This window comes from Harpia harpyja, chromosome 12 (genome assembly GCF_026419915.1).
Source record: "Harpia harpyja isolate bHarHar1 chromosome 12, bHarHar1 primary haplotype, whole genome shotgun sequence".
NCBI lineage: Eukaryota > Metazoa > Chordata > Aves > Accipitriformes > Accipitridae > Harpia > Harpia harpyja.
In genome coordinates, this window is record NC_068951.1 from 9,385,505 (window position 1) to 9,399,533 (window position 14,029).

At 46.5% G+C, this 14,029-nt stretch overlaps 3 protein-coding genes across 6 annotated transcripts in view; 1 reads left to right on the forward strand and 2 right to left on the reverse strand.

The window, feature by feature from the left end:
• The window catches only part of ZZEF1 (zinc finger ZZ-type and EF-hand domain containing 1), a 60,429-nt gene extending 58,491 nt beyond the window's left edge, over nt 1-1,938 (reverse strand). The window contains exon 1 of one of the 3 annotated variants that reach the window (XM_052803008.1): nt 1,560-1,938. In XM_052803008.1, coding sequence (XP_052658968.1) covers nt 1,560-1,922 — 363 coding nt within the window. In that variant the 5' untranslated portion in view covers nt 1,923-1,938. Of the gene's footprint in view, nt 1-1,007; nt 1,117-1,559 lie in introns of those variants that run through there. The other 2 variants (XM_052803009.1, XM_052803010.1) reach the window with 2 other exon arrangements.
• Nucleotides 1,939-2,242: 304 nt separating this feature from the next.
• LOC128148747 (neuferricin) lies at nt 2,243-7,089 on the forward strand. Its single transcript, XM_052802906.1, has 4 exons — nt 2,243-2,546; nt 2,678-2,818; nt 3,565-3,751; nt 5,327-7,089. The coding sequence occupies exons 1-4, from the start codon at nt 2,297-2,299 to the stop codon at nt 5,538-5,540; spliced, it is 792 nt and encodes a 263-aa protein (XP_052658866.1). The 5' UTR covers nt 2,243-2,296; the 3' UTR covers nt 5,541-7,089.
• A 931-nt stretch (nt 7,090-8,020) lies between these two features.
• ANKFY1 (ankyrin repeat and FYVE domain containing 1) overlaps nt 8,021-14,029 on the reverse strand; it is a 35,653-nt gene continuing 29,644 nt past the window's right edge. For both annotated transcript variants that reach the window (XM_052802904.1, XM_052802905.1), the window contains 3 exons: nt 13,747-13,893; nt 13,150-13,240; nt 8,021-12,391 (listed from right to left, as the gene is read on the reverse strand). In XM_052802904.1, coding sequence (XP_052658864.1) covers nt 12,259-12,391; nt 13,150-13,240; nt 13,747-13,893 — 371 coding nt within the window. In that variant the 3' untranslated portion in view covers nt 8,021-12,258. The remainder of the gene's footprint in view (nt 12,392-13,149; nt 13,241-13,746; nt 13,894-14,029) is intronic.

Below are 14,029 nucleotides of genomic sequence, written 5' to 3' on the forward strand. Positions count from 1 at the left end.
AAATACATTCTGGAAATCTAAAATACTATAGCCCATGGGCTAGTGCCAGTTATAGAAACAATGACATCAAGGTTTTCCACACAACTGCCAACATCCCAACTTCACAGGATAGGCTAGATGTGACCACATATCCGTACCATGATAAATCCTTCGACAAGTTTTTTCCCCCGGCTCAAGAGCAGGAAAAAAAAAAAACCAAACAAACTATACTCTTCATGCAGAGGAGGATGTGCAACACAGACAATCCTCAAAGTATTTCTGCAGCCCGCAAAGCTCAGTTGTTTGTATTAACAGAGAGAACGCCGATGTACTAATTTCACTCCTACCATCGTGACTAATGAAGAAGTGTTCTTTATTGGCTCTTGTAAAGGAACTGGAAATGGAGGCAGCATTTTAGCAAGTTACTTCAAAACAGTCTGGTATAAACATACCTATCTGTACAACAAAACTAATCTCTTCCTGGTTTCCAGTAGTCTTGTTAGTATATCAGCACTGATTTCAAGGAGCACGTGTGTGATTTAACAGCTGACCGAGTTATTCTACTAGTCAGGAGCAATACAAAGACAGAAGGAAGTCACTGGTGAGACTCAGGAACTGCATGCACTAAGAAACTCAGACACGACCACTTTCTCAACCGAGTGCGAAACTCCCAGCAGGGTATTCTACTGCATTTTAAATGCCAGCTAGAGAGTAAAGCTACAGCTTAAGTGTTCTAGATGTTAAGTTCTCCATATCCCTCCCCACAGCAGGAAGCAAACTGCACTCTCTTCTACCATTAAAACCTTTCCTTAAGACCTTCCATCTGTGGAGGGAGAACTCTGTTACACTACTTCCTTACAAGTTTTCCAAAACTCTTACTTTACAGTAAGTAGTGGGATACCAATGAGATACTTGACAATTTCACTGCTGATTTTGAAAAGCAACAATAAAATTAAGCCTGGTAGACTTTGACTTGTTGATAGCATTAAGAAGTATCTCAGAGGAATTGCTGGTATGGAGTTTCCTACCTGTGCTACCCCCAGCTGCACTAGCAGTAGCAACAGCAGAAATACTCTTGTAAATAACCATCTCGTCCACGAGCGGCTGCTGAGCACCATCACTGAAAACAGGCACGAATTAAAAAACCAAACAACTGATATCTATAAGTCGACAGCCTGCCTATCAGTAGCGGCAGCCACTTTTTTTAACCGTGCTGCAGAGCCCTCTGCTCCGGCCTTGCCCCGTTACCGGGAAGGGGTGACCGGCCTCTCCACGGCCACGCTGCTCGGACCCCGCGCCACGGAGCCGGTGCCAGCGGGCCCACTCTGCTCAGGCCCGGGAAGACCACCCCACCCCCCCCCCCCCGGCTCCGGGAGACCTATCTCCAGCAGCAGCAGCAGCCGCCAGGGGCTCCCGCCGCCTCCCTTCCCGCTGATTCCGCTCCTCGTCCCGTCCCGTCCCCACCCCGCCCGGGCGGGCAGCTCCTTCGGGAGGCAGCTCCTTCTTCTGCCGGTACTCCGCCGCACCGCCCCCCCCGGCCTCCCCAGGCCGAGGCCTGACGCCGCCGGCCGCCCCCTCACCTCCTCGCTCTCGCCGCGGGAGCCGGCTGCCAGGCGGGAGACGCTCTCCAGCACCTCGCAGAACTGCTCCAGGCTGACGGCCTCGTCGCCGCGGCTGAGGCGCTCCTCCAGCCAGCGCACCAGCGTGCTGTGGTGTCGCGACACCAGCGACTCGGGCAGAGCCGCCTCCCGCAGCCGCGCCGTGGCCTCCCGCAGCCGGGCCTGGTCCAGCAGCACCTCGGCCGGCGGCAACGGCGGCGCCGGGCTGGCGGCGGAGCCCGGCGGGAAGGCGGCGCCGGGCTGAGGCGCGGCGGCCGCCCCCTCCATGCCTTCCTCGGCGCCCTCCTCCTCCTCCTCGCTGCTGTGGCTCGCCGCCGTCCCCATGAGCCCCTCGGAGGCGCCGCCGCCGCTGCCGCCGCTGCCGCTTCCCCGCTCCTCCGGCCGCCGCCGCCCCGGCTCCGCCCGGCCCGGCTTAGTCAGCAACTTCCCGGCCCGCCGCACCTGTCAGCTCCCGGCCGGCGGCGGCGGCCGCGCCACACTGCCGCCAAGCGACGCCCGGCGCCGCAAAGCCCCGCCCCGGAAAGGCAGGGTTGCGGCCGCGCCGCGCGACACCCGCCGTAAAGGGGCGCCGCCGGGAAGGGTCGTCCCGCGCGTCAGCCGCCGCCACGCTGCTGTGCGGCGAGGAAAGCGTCGCGAAGCGGGCGGGCGCCGTCGCGGCGGGCGGACACGTGACCCGCCCGGCGGGGCAGCGCGGCCCCATGCGGCGGGGCGCGGCGGCGGCGGCGGCGCTGCTGTGCTTGGGGGCCGCCTGCCTGCTGGGACGCGGGTTCGATCCCCGCGCCTGGCTACTGCCTCCCCGTGGCCGCTTGCTGGGCGCCGCCGAGCTGGCCCGGTACCGCGGGGCGGCGGGCGAGCCCGGCCTCTACCTCGCCGTGCTGGGCCGCGTCTTCGACGTGGAGCGCGGCCGCAGGCACTACGGCCCCGGCGGCGCCTACAGCGGCCTCGCAGGTACCGCTGGCGGGGTGGGGGTCGGGGGGTTTGGGCCTCGCTGCGGCCTGTCAGGGGGCTCGGGGGGAGGCTGGCAGTGCCTGGCCGGGGCTCACCGCCTGGCCGGGGCTCACTGCCTGCCTGCCCCGCAGGCAGAGATGCCACCAGAGCGTTTGCCACCGGCGACTTCACCCCGGCAGGGCTGGTGGACGACGTGTCGGCGCTGTCGCCGGGCGAGATGCTCGCCATCCGGAGCTGGCTCTCCTTCTACGGCGACAACTACCATCCCGTGGGTAGGTGGTTCTGGCCGGGGTGACCACACGCAAGGCAGAAAGGGGCGGCGGAGGAGAGCGGGCGGGCGAGGGTAGGCCTGCAGCGCGGCGATGGAAGGTCGGGGCACGCGGCGCTGCGTATCGCCAGGTTTCGCCTACGCCATGTCCACCTTGGTGAGGGTCTTCCAGCCGTGCTGCGGGCGGCTGCTGGAGACCAGCGTACTGAAACCTGTGAGTGACCAGCTGGAGCTGCTGCTAAATCAGACCTCGTTTGAGGTCCTCTTTCCTCTGAGGCGAAGCTTAACAGTTTTCCTGCCCTGGGCTGTCGACTGCAGCTCTCTGCCCTGCTTTTATTCATCTCTGCTGAGCACAAGGCGCGGAGCCAACGCTGCGAGTACTGAAATTAGCAGGACTTGGGAGACTGTAGGAGCAGCGGTGCAGGGAAACTATTTTGGGGAATGAGGTGCATGGGTGGGAAAGACTTCTGGGGTCTGCAGCTGAAAGTGGCATTGACTTTCTCATCTTTGATGAGTCTGTGCCCAAGCTTGTCCTGCTTGGTTTTATTAATACGGGTAAAGTGCTGTGTGATCCAAGAATGGAAAGGATGTAAGCTCAGTTCGGTTTTAAAAGTAGGCCGTGGCGAGATCCACCTTTTTTTGTCTTTAAATAACAAATTAAAAAAAAAAACCAAACCACAACCCAAAAAACAGAACTGTTCATTTTTGTTGCCTGGAAACGCTGTGGTCTTAATTGATCTTCTCTCCCAGGGAAGCTGGTGGGCAGATTCTATGATGAAAATGGGGCATCGACAGAAGCCTTAAGGCAGGCTGAGGCTGCGATTGAGGAAGCTGTGAAGTTCCAAGCAGAAAGCGAGCAGAGGAAGCAGCAGTTTCCACCCTGCAACTCTGAATGGAGCTCTGCTAAGGGCAGCCGATTCTGGTGCTCCAGACAGAGGTAAACCTCCGCCTTCTTGCCATCATGCTTGGACCCTTTGGAACAGAACATTTCTGCCCTTTTTTGGATGCCCTGAGCTTTGTCATTGCCTCTCCTAGCAGGAGTGGCGTAGGAAGATGTCCCGGCTCCTGCAGCCACCACACTCCGTAGTCTGTAGGTGAGGTCTGCTGACTTCTCTGCAGGAGGGCATAGGTTGGTCTTAATGTGCTGGGTGCTGGCTTGGCTGGAATATGCCAGGCATGGTCCCTTACCTGGTCTGCATTCCTCAGGCTGTGCTTTCTGACAGAGGCAGAGCCAACCTGCAAGGAGCAGCGGTGCTGTTCTCCCTGTGCCAGGTTGAGCTGCTGCTGCTGTGTGACTGACTTGGAGTCACTAGATTTTTTCTGCCAGTCCAGCAACCGCTGATAGCCTCCACCTAGTCTGGAGTTGCACAGAGGTGTAGGTTGGGCTAGCAAAAATGTTCTCCAGTGTGAGGTAGCAGAGTGGAGCTCTGCTCACTGACCTGGTGAGTGGGTAAAAGGAAAATAAAGTGATCACTGATACTTTTAGGAATTTTATTTCTGAGGCAAAAACTCCTCTGTCACACTGGAATCAAAATCAGGTTTCAGAATTTGCCACATGTGCAGGTGATCCTCCTGTTCTTTGAAAAACAGGACGGAAATCCCATATAGACTGTCATCTGCTGCATTTGAGCAGGTTTTCTCACCTAGCAGGAATGCAAAGATTAGCTAGTGTTTTTCAGACAGTTTCATGGCCTGTCTCATGGGCTACTGCTGCAACAGTTTTTACTTAAAACCACATAAAAATGAGGTTGAGCTTTGAACAGTCATTTCCTACTTGGCCTATTTAGTTGTATTGCTCTCTCAGTTTAGGGACTATTTTGTTTTAAGATGAAATAATTTCACAGACCACATTGAAGATGCTTAGTCTTCATTTCGGTTCACCAGTAGCACTGAATACCTTGGGGAATCCGCTTATATGTGTGAACGAGCTTGGGTACAGCCTTGGGACTGGGTGTTGTGTGGCAGTCGCTTGTAAGAGTTTACAGGCTTAAAAGATGCAGTAGTTAGGGGAACAGGCAGGATTTGGCCCATAGAGACCCTATGAAGTATTTGTGGAAGTAATTGAGACTTTTTTTTTTTTTTTCTTCTGCTCTAGTTCTCAAAATCACTGTGTTCGGTCACTGCACAGAAGGCAGCATGTGGTTATCTGTGAGCAATTAGCTACCCCCCAAAAAAGGCATTTTGCCATTAGACACGCTGTGCTACATAAGGCTATGATTCCGTTTCCAGCAATAGAAATACGGAAAGCAGAAGTTGGTTTCTCCCAGAAGGGCGAGAGCATGTAGCAGCACTGATGAAACCAGGTTCAGGCCACAGGTTTCTGAAGCACAGCCAGTAAAAAGGTATCAGAAAGCTGTGGGATGTTGGCTGTTGGGAGCAAAGTCTACCCCAGTGAGTGTATTGTTAGTTTTAACTCCCCCAGATTGTCTTGGTTTTTATCTAATGATTCTCAATTCACTGGAAATATTTTCACAGGTTTGAATCGTAATTTATTTTAATTTTCCATTCTTAGTGGGGGAGTGAACAGAGACTGGGCTGGAGTCCCCCGGAAGCTATACCGACCTGGTTCCAGGGGGAGCCACTGTGTCTGCGTGAGGACTACTGGTCCCCCATGGGGTGAGCTGGACTCCACCGAGCATAGTGGCAGAGGTGATCTGGATAATCCTCAGCTGGAGGAATACGACGGCTGCCATCCGCTGGCAGAGCAGTGTGTCCTAAAGGTGTGACTCCAAGTGCTGGATCCAAGGCGGGTGTAGAGTCCTACAATGAAACGTTGCACTTTGGATGGGCAGCTCCAGCTTCATTCCCTTCCGTCTGCACAAACGAAGTAATAATAATTTCATGTTATTTGTGACTCTTTTTTTAATGTGCAGAGATGGAGATGAGAGAAGGAGGAAACACTTTAGCCAAGTTAGCAGCTAAAAAATCAGCAGCGGGATACTTTCTTTCTTAGTGTTATATTTCTATGGTATTTTTACATCTGGCAACAAACTTTAAGATGCACAGCCTGAATTATATTTAAAAACCAATTTCTTGCGCAGTCAGGAAATAGATGGTTGTGTGCACAGTGGCGGGTGCAATGTGTTGTGTTTTAAGGCAGCGAGGTAGTGACCACAAGAACTGCTGCAGCATCACTGACCTCAGTTTATGCACAGTCCTCCAGTCACTAGAACTTTGCCTACTGCACTGTAGTACTAATGCTCCTTCCCGGTCACCTGATTTACTCTGAACAGTTTAAAGGTAGCAGGGAGAGCCTGAATTTCTCCTACAATTAAGGTACATAGTATCTAGGAACCTGTGCGGTTTAGTTACATACAAGCTTTATCAAATTCTTGGAGTACAGAAGGCAAAGGTGATAGCTGTATTTCCTCTTCTAGTGTTTGTATTAGATACTGTGCAAAGAAGATATTGGAAGCCACCTATGAGGATTGTTGTTTTATATTAACCTCACCATCCTGGTCCTGTGATTCAGTACTCTCAAACTACTTGGATCAGGAAGTTGTATTTTTAAATAAGTAATAACAAAAGCTATGTGGCAACATGACCATCCTGCTGTAATCTGCCTCCTATTTCCATTCTGGTATATGACCTCCTCCCATGTAGTACATGTCCATCAGACTATAACCTGAGGCTGGATGTATCCTCACAAGGCCCAGCTCCCTTAAAGTCCGTACATATTTTATCACAGCTGGCAAAATTCAGTAATAGGAGTGGCTCCCAGCAGCACAGGGTGGGTTTTTACCATTTCTATGTGGGGCTGAAAAGGACAAGGGAATACCTGCATAGGGCCTAGGTGCTACAAACCCCAGGCTGCAGGGAAGCAGTTGGTGTTTTTCAGAGAATCTACTGTTAAAATTGGTTTCTGGTGTAGCTGCAGCCCTGAAAGAGACACCCACATTACACAGAGTCCAGCAGTGGCACAGATCTGTGCGGAGCTGTGTTCAGTTCTTTTCCTTAAGGTAGCTGCCACCTATTTATAAACAGCTGGGAGTCATTTATAAACTCATTAGTTTTGAGCTACTACCACCTCTCAAGAAAGTCCCACAAATCTAAGTAAGTCGTTAATAACTAGTCAGATTACAGGAGGCCTGGCAGCATTGCTTTAGAACAAGTTATCACTTCATTACAGTGCCAGTAGGACATATTACAGTACTTTTCACCTATGTTGTTTAGATGAGGCTACAGCTGCCATGGATGTGAGCCATACAGCAACTTAAATGTATACATGGTTGTTGTAATAAACATTTGGGGGTTTGTGTTTGGTTTGTTTTTTAACCTGGTTCTGCTGTGTTTCTTTTCCACCATAATCTTGAAGAGAAGTCCTCCAGGGCACTTCTAGGCAGATGTGCCAGCTTTTACCAGTCAGCAGTGGAAGTTGTCTGTGTAACTGAGCAGCAGCAGAACCCTCAGACAGTCTTCAAGTCCCCAGTCACACTCTTAGAACGGAAACTCAGCCCTGGGCTTGTGCCATCTTCAGGCTTGGAGTAGGCTGCTCATTTCACATAACAATTCTAAAGATAAAAGCTGTGTAAAATCTGCAGGAAAGAGCTGCAAAGCAGTGCTTCATTATCTCCATAATTTGGTGGACATTTTAAGTATCAGCATGTCATTTGCTTTTGGACACATCTTTAACAAGAGCTCACATTAAACAGCTATTTTCAAGATATTTAAAAGTTGCAGCAAATTCTAGATTATTAAATACTGTAAAAAGTAGTTTGTAAGGGCAAGTCAATGTCACAAGTTAGAGGCCTACTGGAAGTATATCAGCTATGTAACTTCTAAGCAAGTTTCATCTCACTGTAATGCTTCAGCACTAAGCAAGTAGTGCTGAAAAGCTGAGAGGATGGTTTTGAGCTTGAAAGCTACACAAAAAATCAAGTAAGCTGCTGCAGGAAGGCAAGATGGGATGGTGTTGCTTTAAGTTAAAATTGGTTGAAAACCAATTCACAGCTTATTCCTCAGTTTAGTGTTTAGAAACACTGGGAGGGGAAAAGTTTGTCTTGCACTAGGAATAAGTCATCTATTAAAGCAAACAAGGAGACTCCCTCACTGACCTGAACTGCTCCAAGATTAGCTGAGGTTTTAAATTATAGTAGAAACAAGATAAGATTCTCCCATAGTAGAAAAGGGTGGGAAGAAAACTGTGATAGTTATACAGGGGTCGACTCAACACCAGGCAGTGCTCTAATAAAGCTCACCATGCATGTGTACTTCAGTAAGTTTTATTAATAAAAGACTAATGCATCACAATCTCACCAAGATGTTTTGGTTGGGTTTGCTATTGCATTGAAGCTTTCCTTTTCCTGAAGTAAAGCTGCAGCAGTTCTATGCTCTTCCAGGAGGCTAAGCTGCCCACCACCATACAACTGAATGCACTAATAGTTTGTTACTTTGTGTCAACTCAGCTCAGCTTGTCCATTTAAATGGATCTGAGCCAAGAACTCACATACTCTCTGAACCAGCTCTGGCCTGTAGGAAGTTCAGATTGTTTCGTAAGACTGATTATAGATAAGTCTAGTATAAGGCATTCAAGATGACTATATGGTATAAGCTAGAACACCAGACCTTATCAGCCAAAAGAACAGTTGTAGCAGTTCCACAACATTAAAATGAATACCTGGAATAATTTCAGAACAAAGAACAAAGTTGTCATGCTCAGTTGAATGTTATATCCCTAGTTTTCCTTGTGGCTTGTAAAGGATAGCTTGCAGAGGGGCAGCTATGTCCACAGGAGAAGATACTTTCTTAACAAGGTTTCCACCTCATGATGCATTATCTAGTTATGCATTTTATTACAAGTAGAATCATTACACAACAAAGTAATGCATATTGGAAAAATACATTTTTACAATGACTCCAGACAAACATTGCAGATAAAATGCCATTGTTCAAAGACTTCCTTTTCTATTTCACAGAGGGTATTAGAAGGTTCAGAGTTATTTTTGTCACTCATACGTTTTTCTAGAGATCAGTTTGCTGCAGTACCCAACTCTGCTGTTTACAGGAAAAAGAGGACTTGCCTATTAACATTTGATCTACACACACAAAAAAAAATATCAAGCCTTGGCCTCCCATATTGTATATGTTAATTTATAAGCACTATGTGAGAAGTTGTACAAGCCATTGGTCTCCAGCACAGGAAGTCATTAAGGCATCTGTCAGCTTTCAGCCAGCAACTTGCTATGCTCTGTTAGTATCTTCAACACTAACATTCTCACTCCACTTAGTGGTGTGAAACAGTGACTACACCTTTTTCAGACACACAAAACTTAAGCCAGACCACATTTTGTGCTTGTATAAGAGTGCTGGATGACTGCTATCAAAAGGAATCCAGTCTTGGAACAAAAAGCTACAGTATGAACCACCACAGACTTCCCATGCAGCCCCCTTGAAGTGCCTGAAGCCTGGTTTGACAGCATCACTTCCCAGGGACCGAAGTTTGTTTTCCATTTACCCTTTTGTTCAATGCTTGGCAGACTTGAGTCTCAAGTTCATAGATACCACTTAAAGACAGCAGGGGTAAGAGGGGTGGGGTTTTTGGTCACAACTGTAGTATGCTACAAAAAGGAAGAGCAGTTGTTTATGGAGTTAGAAATGTGTTGACCACTACTACATTACCAAGTGCCTCCACTCACATTTGTACCCTGCTGTGGAGCATTGCCAGCAAAACTCCTCCAAAACCTCAGAGGTCTGAGAGTTCAGACCAATACTAGGCAGAGTGCATGAAGGATTGAGCTCCACCAGTTTGGTGGAGTCAGCCTCTTTAGTTGAACTAGAAGAGAACTAACTTGGGTTTTGGTTCAAGTTGTGAGCTTTTCCCCTTTAACTCTGGCAGAAAGCTATTTAGAGTTGGCTGGAAGGAAACTATCTCAAAGGCACTTTAAAATGATCAAATTCGCTGAATTTAGTTGCTTTAAATTTAATGAACACTTCAGGCTGTACATTAGTTTATCAATAACCTTAACTTTCCTTTCAGACTTCAGTGAGAAAGCTGGTACAGTATTCGCTGTAAAAAGCAAACTAGGAGCATTACATATGGTTTCCCAGACCTTTCCGAGTTTCAGGCAGTTAATTAATATTCTACTTTTAAAAAGAGCAACTAGCCAGCCTTAAAGTTGCCATTCAGTTAAGCTGAATTTTCACAAGATGTACATTTTTCACTATTTAAAAGGTTGCTTATTCTGTTAGAACTGAGCTCCCTGTTCCTTTGCCCCTTCCATCAGAGAAGTCACTGAAAAAGTGATGTTTTAAATACTTCAGCAATTACAAATTGTGCCCTTTTCCAATTAAGTTGAAGTCTGTAGGCTGTGATCTTGGAAGAACACTCTTCTACCACTCTCTCTCAGTATTTTGAGCACACACTTACCACTCCACAGCACTGCAGCTCTAAACAAAGAAGGAAGTCAACATGTTATCATGGGATACACTATAGTCAAGACTTCTTTCACCAAATGCACTTTCTCTCCATCATTATCTTTCACTGCTAAAGACTTGCAACAAGTGATAACTCTGAAACATCAGAAAGCAATGGACTAGAAGTACAGTGTTTTCCATCATCTATTTCACTCAAAAAACCCAAACTGTAGCTTGCAGTTAAATGCTTCAGACACCATTATTTTCCACCTCATTCACCTAGAGTGTTATGCTAGAGATGCACCATTTGTATTAGTGACTGTTTTAGAGATCAGTTGTGTTACCCAGGGCATTCTGTTGGAACATGACAGCAGCAGACATTAAACAGTGAGGCAAATTTATCATCCATTATTCTTCTCTAGTGTTAAGAGGGGAGATTCCAGTTATAATATATGCATACTGGAAGATCAAAGTGCAGATCAAGTGAGACTTGATGTGAAATTCATCATGCAAATGTCAGCGACTACACCCTCTCCCATCCTTTTCTTGTACAAGTTTGAGAAAACCCTCAAGTCTCCCATAAAAGCAGCAGTCTGGTTTATCATCTCATCTTACCCCAAGACTGACAAGTCACTATTCCAAACAGGGCAATGTGTCACCAACTTGTCCATATTGTACATTGGAGATAACAGTCATTAAATAAATGCTTATGGAATAGAGATGAGGAATGCTGAGTTGACTCTAAACTAGGTTCATCTCTTGGGATGAAAACAGCCTTAACATGGCATGTAGTTTTGCTTAAGTACACATTTTTTCTGACTGAAGCCTTTGCCCACAAAATCATAACCTTGTCTATCAGCAAAGTACTTTCCTGTTTACCTAGACAATGTGGTATTGGATTTTTACAGATTCAGCATGTTTAAGAGAGCACAACCAGCCTAGATTAAAATACTGCAGCTTAATCCAAATGCCTGGCGCCACATTGCCAGTTCAGAATCCTTCCTTCAAGGCCAGAGTCTTAATGTTAATAGGAAGCCTCCAAATATACTCCCACTCACCAGCAATCCTGCTGAAAATGGACCCAAATTTAATGTCTAGAGGTGCAGCACATTCTACACTGGGAGGGTTACTGACTCTCCTGCAGCAGTTCACCAGGGTCTTTAAACCAAAGGAAAGTGCTACTCTCCCTCATGGGATTCATAATGCACTTCAGCATTTATTGCTGTATTGCAAGTTAGACTCCTTAGCCAGTTTTAGTGTTTCTCCATTTAGCATATGCTTAGGCCTTTCAGCACACTTATGTTCATTTATACAAGTTTCATGAATTGGAAGGACTAGCAAGGTAAATATAAAAGTGCAACAAAGTAGACTTTAACAGCTCTAGCAGGTATGAGCAAGAGTATTTACTGGCTAAAACAATCTTGCACTTCTCTTGAACATGCTAAAGCTAATGAGACATTTACTGAGGAGGTATCAAGATGTGGATCTGCAATTCTGACTGCTTTGCATCAGATGTTGTAAAGCTTTCTGTTATAAGGCCACAATTCTTGAGCTATGCTTGGAACTACCCCCATTTTTTGAACAGTTTCTTGAAATGAACCATGGTTGCAACAGCTCAGTCTAGCTTCACATGAAGTCTTCTCTAAAGAAAGGGAACATTTATCTTTTAAGACAAAGCAAAGAAAGATACCTGGTTACCCTGAAACTTAATGCCATCTCTACCAAGCAGCCTGAAAGCCACAGGACTTAATAGAGTTGCTCAGTGCAAAGCACCATGTCAAGGACAGACCTGTTTTATGTCGATTCAAACATCAGCCTAAAATTTTAGCTTCCATACCCCACTGCAACTAGAAGAGGGTCTAAATTCTTTTGTCACTTGGTTTCAACGATCCACTCAAATTCCTAGTGAAGTCTATCACAGCCCAATACATTTACAGTCAAAGTCATTTATACCAGAATATATCATAACAGGGTCCTTAATTAGTTCAGTCTATTGCAGAAGACATGTATAGGCCTCCTCTTCCCTATCCAGAGGGCTTGTAAGCTGCTGTCAGGAGCACTGACTGGGTATCCCTTTACTTCCACAGCATACTAGGAAACTCCTCCCAGAGTCAGGACATCAAAGCAGATGTTGCAAACTCGAACTGGCTTGTTCAAATCAAATTTTATGATAGGAATCTCCTTTGTTGAGCACTTATGGCAAAGCAGGCGTCCACAGTGTCGGCTGTTAATAGAAGAGGGGTGGGAGAAAAGTGAATTCACTCATACTGAACACCAGGGTTTTACTGTCTGATAGTCTTTATCAATGACAGTATCACTAAAAAGGTACAGTAGCAATTGAAATGCTACATTTTTCTTTTATCTTGTATTCTTGTATCTTCTGATATCTCTCATGTAATAATTGAATACTAATGTCAAAAACCACATGCTGCTTCTATACTAGTCAATCACCTAGTACTACTTCAACTGATGCATGTATAGTTTCTCTGGAACAGTGGGCCAAGAGAAAAGTCTAGCTTAACATCCATCTAACCCAGCATATTTTGTAAAAGTTCAGACTAGTGAAAGGCAACTCCTATCCACACAAGAGCAGCTCATGTCAGCATCATCAGTTATTTCCACATTACAAACAGCACCCCTAACCTAAGCTGGCAGTGGCTGCCTGAATCTGCCACCCGTTTCAGAGCCAGTCAGCCCCACTACTGAAAGCAGGCATCTAAATCATTTGTTTCACTACTGGAACTTTGACATGATTTCTCATTTCCAACAAAACAGAATATGAAGTGCACAAACTGCTTAAGATATGATTTTAGTCAGGCCACAAGTTACTGGTCTAGGACAGGGAGGAACATTTCAGCTGGATTACTGGTTATACACCTACATTAACATGGAGGTTTCCTAAACCACCAGAAGGAACAAGCCTAGCTACATTTGGAAGAGGAATCAGTTTCCCTGTAAGCACAGCAAGATGTGTCATATTACCAGTGATGCTTCCTTGTCGTGACTCCAAATTTGGCAGTGCATTCATAGCAGTTGGAGCCATCACACCAGGGAGGTTCTTTTGTCAGCATATCTGTTAAGAGGCAAAAATGTAAAGGCAAAATGGGCTCAGACACGTCTTGAGTACGCTGTAACATCAAGGAGGCTTTTTCCAGTTTTAGGTTGCATCCAGTATAATTGATTTAACTACTCTTGCAGTAGCTGCAGACTTGTTTGTACACAATGTATACTTGCTTTCATCAACATCACATTATCCACAGTGACTATACAGCACACATTAAAGAGCAGTATCTAGGTTTTAAGCTACATTAGACTACGACACCAGCCAGGAGTCTCCATGTCTATCCTTCCAGAAAAAGTAATATTTTAAGTTTGACAGGTCTGCATTGTGCAACTTTTCAGTTGATCATGAGAAAAGTTAGTATTTTTACCCCCCATTTAAAGTAGTAGAATATTGAGAAGTTCAGCCCCTCTAGAATTATTGTCATCTAAGTTAGATGTCCAGAGTTGTTTCCTCCACTGAAGTATCTCAGAAGCACAAGGTAAAAACACTGTCCAACTGTAGCAAGTAGTACTTACCTAGCAGTCTAAAGAGAAGCTGTTTTGTAGCAACTTGGTAGTTGAAGATATTGACTCCTTGATTATTGTTAACTCCAAGACGAGCCCCAGCCCTCACTATTGCACGACACAAGTTAGCATTTCCCTTCATGTAAGCCAACAGGAGCACTGAAAAATAAAAGCCAGACACTTCCCTGCTAACATAGTAGTAGGTCTTGTGTTACACTCAGTCCAGAGTAGGATCTTTAGTTCTTTTAAGTTTCCATCTAATGTTTGCATCTTACTGTATTTAACATACTACTGC